Source organism: Micrasema longulum, unplaced genomic scaffold, assembly GCF_059751315.1.
Source record: "Micrasema longulum isolate JH-2025_06_02 unplaced genomic scaffold, ASM5975131v1 h1tg002911l, whole genome shotgun sequence".
In the NCBI taxonomy this organism is placed as follows: domain Eukaryota; kingdom Metazoa; phylum Arthropoda; class Insecta; order Trichoptera; family Brachycentridae; genus Micrasema; species Micrasema longulum.
In genome coordinates this window covers 117,647-123,646 of record NW_028280030.1, presented here as the reverse complement: position 1 = coordinate 123,646, position 6,000 = coordinate 117,647, and the positions used below count along the sequence as shown (strand labels likewise).

The 6,000-nt window shown below is 30.1% G+C and overlaps 1 protein-coding gene across 2 annotated transcripts in view; it reads right to left on the bottom strand.

Moving 5' to 3' along the window:
• Nucleotides 1-603: 603 nt before the first annotated feature.
• Nucleotides 604-6,000, bottom strand: part of LOC148271361 (retinoid-inducible serine carboxypeptidase-like) — a 114,603-nt gene continuing 109,206 nt past the window's right edge. For both annotated transcript variants that reach the window (XM_088241485.1, XM_088241484.1), the window contains exons 6-9: nt 5,814-5,999; nt 3,924-4,001; nt 2,529-2,683; nt 604-756 (exon numbers count right to left, since the gene is read on the bottom strand). In XM_088241485.1, the coding sequence (XP_088097611.1) occupies nt 697-756; nt 2,529-2,683; nt 3,924-4,001; nt 5,814-5,999 (479 nt within the window). In that variant the 3' untranslated portion in view covers nt 604-696. The remainder of the gene's footprint in view (nt 757-2,528; nt 2,684-3,923; nt 4,002-5,813; nt 6,000) is intronic.

Genomic DNA, 6,000 nt, shown 5'->3' with positions numbered 1-6,000 from the left:
TGTGATACCACACAACATTTAATCTGTCTAACTGCATAAGAAAGAGCACGAGTATAGGACTTATAACAAGGAAAACAGAGACGCTGTTCTATGGCCAGTATTTTCGTGAAAGAGATAACAGCATCCAGATAGCACGATATATGCATGTACCATGCATAAGACAAGGAAAACATTGGTGGTGCGTGTTTTTTTCATTCGTTTAAATCAGTCGGTTATTGGCAGTTATTGGCACGATAGTTAAATGACCGGTGTAATTAGGACTTTTAATTTATGTTTATATAACAGGCCTCAATTTTAATATTAATTATAATTCTCGTGGAAAAGAAATTATTGTTAAGCAAGTCTCTTTTTTTTTCAAATGTCTGAAAAAATGTATTTTACTTAATTCAACACAACATTACAGCACCGTTCTCAAAAGATTTTTTAGAGCATCCTTTTAAAAGTTATTTGACAGTTTGAAATTTCGATTTGCGATTATAAATACATTCAACGACATGGGCGAAAAATAAACAATATACCATGTAAGTGTATGAACAAGTTACAAAAATGGGTGAATTAAAATTAATATATTTTTTTACAGAATTCAATAAAAAATCATGCTTAGGGAGTGAAATATTTTTAATAATTGATTCTTCGACAAAACACCGAATTATTTACACAATTTATTTCGAAAAATTCTACTTAGTAATAATAATTTTAAACATTTGTCATAATTTTCTGCAGCTGTCTCAAAAACGCAGGATTATCCAAAGGAGCCTGAAAAAAATAAAGTTATCATTTTAAAAATAAAAACAATTTAAGAGTCACCCTTAACAATTTAAACTACGACTGGTCTCAATAAACAAGTCTCATAAAATTAGGCGTATCTTAACAGAGAAGAATGAAATAATTTTTAAGATATATCAACCGAGATGAAGGAATTATTAGAAAATGTAGAAATCTAAGCATTTACATGGCTTATTACCTTTTATTTGCTGGTTTAAGTGATTACTGTACATGCTGTGTAACGTTTACTTGTCTGCTTAATATTTGTGGTTTCCGCACCTTATTAATTTAAATATGTATCTAGTCAAAGCAAGCGTCCACTCTCGTTATTTGAAGCTATATCGAGTTCAAATGAGTAGCAGAGAATTTTGTAATGGAATTTCGTAAACGGGTTGTGGTCCCAATCCTCATGTCTCGGACTCACTAATCATAGGTCCTTTGTTCGGACTCCATTCTACTACAACTAGATTTTTATTTTTTGATAGTGAGTTGTTTGCAATAACAAAAAAATATGAATGAAGAGTTATTCTGAACGCAAATATGACTTTTTCAAAAAAAAAAAAATATGTATGCCATCAACCATAATCAAGAAAATCAGTGGTTTTTAAAAAAATATATTTGTCAGTTGACTATTAAACCAATCCAATTTTTTTTTTCTTTATGTATCGCATTATTAGCGCTATTATTTTTTTAGTTTTGTATTTTTGATATTACTTTGCGTGTGACTGTTGAGTTTTCTTCCCTTTCTTCTCGATGAGTTCTGCTGATTTGTCAGTTGGCTTATTGTAAACTGAAAATCTTTTGCAACCTCTAGACCAAGTAGACTGTCTGATATTTTCTATATGCGTAATATTAAAACTAAACATCGGAAACATTCTACCATCCCTTATATATGTGAAGCATTTAACAAGAATTTTAATAGTCTTGATGAATTTATCACTTCATATAATAGGAACAAATGAGAACTAATAAGCTTGATTTAAAATAACAGTGAATAGTCGTTTTGTCTCTTTTCTTGCTTTTTATCATCAAATCAAATGCAATTTTCCACTCCTACTTTCCTTCATTCATCCTTCACCACTCCTTATTGATTTCCTTTTTTTCTTTCCAACTATCTCCTTATGTTGTTCATGTGTCTTTTACTTTAAAATTAAGTATATTGATTATTTATATAGTTTATACAGTCGTCGCTTTATTGTAGTATAATAAGTGAATACACATTACTGGATGGCAGGCCCTACCATGTCTGTATACATTTTTTATACAGACATGGTAGGGCTTTGTTTTTATTTACAACCTTTACTATAAATATATATAAATTCTTTTTCTTTTAAAATTTTATTTGCACACATTGTTTAACTAGTTTTTTATACCTAAATATGTTAAATTAGTATTTATGTAAAATAAAACTTTTGTATTTAATTTTAAGTTTATCACATTATATTGAAATGTTTATATTATTTTTAATGTGTGTCTTTTAAGGTAAAAGGCACTGCGTGCCGTGTATATTAAAAAATAAATAAATTTGTTTGTATTTGAAATAAATTAAAAACTCTATTTTATTTGGAAATTTGGAAATACTAGTGACGTTATGCAAAGTACTTCGTTTTTGTTAAAATCAAAATTTTTATGATTTTTTCATACGTTTTTCAGAAACTTCGCTGTACAATTAAATGCTCCAAATTTTTCCACGTGTAAGAACATATTTTTTATTTCCAAATTTCAGTAGGTCTGAACTTCTTTATTCAGTTTTTTAAACTTACACTGTGACCCGCCACGTTGATGAAGTTGACTGCGAAATTCCCACCTGCATGCCTATATCCTTCAAGCACGTTATTTACCCAAACGGAAGTTCTTGCGGCTTTCCTATACTCAGACTCACGACTCCATCTAAGGTGCTGTTCCCACTCCATTTGTCCTAAGAAAGTTGGTTGTTTATGTAATTAAAATGAATCAAAATTTAATGCAACAGAGAGAGAAAATATTTTTGAGATGATAATATAGAAGTCTAATCATTTATGTGGATAATGACCTCTCATTGGCTGGTTTATGTGGCTACTTTACAAATCAAACATGTCAAACATTTGAACACACTCAAAACATTCTCGTTTAAAATAATTAACTTTTTTCTTACAACTTCGATAGTTAAAGCATTTGCTTAGTGGTCAAACATTTAAATAAAAGATGGAAAATATTTGTATTTAACCCCTTACCGACTTTTTTTGTCTACCGCTTTCTAGACTTATCCATCAGTACGCAGGATTTATATTTGTATGCAACTACGATTATAAAAGTGTATATTAGTGTAGTAAGTATCTTGGTGAAGAGATAGGTACTTCTCAAAACCTCTGGTGTATTAATACAAAAGTCGGCAAGTGTTTGTATAAAAAATATTTACTAACTTTTATGATTATTCTTTTTTTTAATTGGAGAAATATATTTTTTTTAATTTGAGAAAGAATAGCTATTTTCACATTCTTAAATTGGGTGGTATTATGTGGTATTATGATCACGTATCATTTATATTTTACCATTACGTCATTTTCGTATTTGTGGAGATATCTCTAAACTTCGATTAAACATACATTTAAAAAAATATAATACTATTTCATTTTTATATACATATCAATCATATCATGAACTTATAACAGTGTTATTAACAAAATTTATTTTCTCATTTCTATATTATTACCATACCTTTATGTAAATATTTTTTCGTCCCAAAATAAGTTTGGTTTAACTCCTGGGAAGACAAAAAAAACGTATGTTTGATAATAATTTCAAAAAAATAAATACGGTTCTTTTCTCCAAACGTTTCGACATAAAATAAAAATAACACAATTCTGATAGCTAATTGCAATAAGAGAAATAAAACTGTATTGCATAAAGCAATAAAATAATATTCTTTTTCTAGTGGAGTTAGTGCTTAGCGTATTTGCCTGTCTTAAAGAATGTGATTTTTAATTTTAGATTACATATGATCGGAGATACGCTACCATTGGATTATCGGTGAAGTTGCCTATGCACCAGAAAGTTCGAATAAGGTAATAATGATGGCAAGTGTTTACGTTATATGCATTGTTTATGCATAAATATTTTCATATTTGCGAACGGATATAATTCGTGGGCGTAGAAAAATATGACATGTTTTCATTTACCTGGAGTATTGCAAATCAAATCAACATTTCCATTGTACACATTAACTGGTATTGTTGTCCTGTTGAGAACTTCTTCAACTGTAACAAAAAAACAGAATTTTCACTTCCAATTCAAATTGTTAAGGGAGAAATAAAATATCTATTTTTAATTTATGTACGTATTTAAAAAAAACACATTTTTATAATATTTGAAATACTATAAGATCTAATCATGTCATGCCTCGTTTGGTTAGTGCAGTAATCATGTGCTTTTTCAGGTTGTTTTTTTGTTGTTGTTTGTAATGCATTTTTTCAAGTAGTAAGGTAAGGCGCTGTTTATTTAATTATTATTGTTATTATTATTATTATTATTATTATTATTTTTATTATGGATAACTTACATAGTGTCATTTTCGTAATTTAATACCTCAAGAGCGCTTTACAGTGTGATCAGTGGTTTATTCGAATAATTTTGAGAACAAGTGGATTCTTAATTTTCCTTAAAACATCACTTCACTCTCACAGTTTTGCTCGTCTGCTAGGAGAGCATTACATGCCGTAGGGCCTGCGATCGCAAATGCGCGTTCGCCGAATTTAGTGCGCTGTTTGCATAGAGGTATAATAACTTTTTCTCTCGACGTAGATGTAGCTGATTTTAGTTTAAGACGTCTGTCAGCTAGTTCATCTGGAATGCAAAGTTCCCTTAGATATTCTGGAGTTGTGCAGTGACTTATACATAAGCCAACAGAGTTCGTATTCCACCCTCTGTGGAAAACGTAACCATTCTAATTCTCAAAGTAGTGAAGTGATATGACTGAACTTAGAGATTCCAAAAATAAGTCTCGCTGCGGCATTCAATACAGACTGTAGGTGAGCCATTTTATTCATTGGTAGACGTGTGTAGATACTATTACAATTATCGACTCTAGACACTACAAACACTCTATTTTACTAGACACTACATTTAAGTCCACTGTTTAGTATTTTTGACTGTTCGCGTTTGGCTTTATTTTGTTAAAATGTCAGATTTGCTGCCTGGTATAATATTTGTGAATGTCAACATTTTTTATTAATTTTATGTCATCGTCTGGTATGTTACCCAATGCAATTTTGTGTACAATTTTTACCGTCTCAATTTTACTAAGCATTTTACGTCAAATCAATACGTTTTTTCGTACAATTCAGTTGTAGGGGTCAGGTAGGAGGTTGGATATTAGTTTCATAATTTCATTTTGTTATCCTAATCTTACGTCAAAAAAGCATTTTTACAAAAAGTAAATTCCAGGAGGTAGGTAATATTAAAATATTCATAGTGTTGAAGAGCGAATAAGATAATAGATTGCAAACGGCTTTAAGGATCTACGATGCAAATATTGATTAATAAAGAAAACAAATAAGACCAAAACAGACATGGCATGACTAAATGTAACAGATATTTGAAGATGAACATGTCAGGAGTCGGAATAATTGGCACGCGTGCATGGGAAGATGTGTGAATGTAGAAAAAGTGTATGAAAACACAAAGTGATTACATGGCGTCCTTTTCTCTCTGCCTACTCCTACGGGGAAACGGCGTGATAGTTAGTTCGTTTTTTTTATTGAAATAAAGAAAAATATTCTTATAAATATGCAAATATGAGACAATGTCATAACAGACATTTTTTTTTATGTTGTGAAATTAGAAAAAACGACAGATATTTTAATTTTATTTAATGAAAGCCCGAATGAAGATTATTTGTTACCAAAGTATTCAATACTAGGATTATTGTTGGCAAACTTAAGCGTTCTGGATAAAAAGGGTAAAAATCTGAATTGATTTGAGGATTTATGTGGTTTGTTGTGAGTAAAAGTTCAATTTTTAATGGTTTTTATCATTTAAATTAATTAGAAATTTAATGACATTTTACTTACTGATGTGAGTAACGGGCTTCATGAAGTCATAGTACATAGCATTAAATACAGAATTAGATTGACCACCCCATTTAACAGTGGATGGAATATTGAGGGTGGTTTTTACAGGACCATTCATGAGTTTGTCCAAGTCCCAAGCTTCCTTGCTATAGTATTTGCTGAATGTGTGTCTGTCAAAGGACATTTC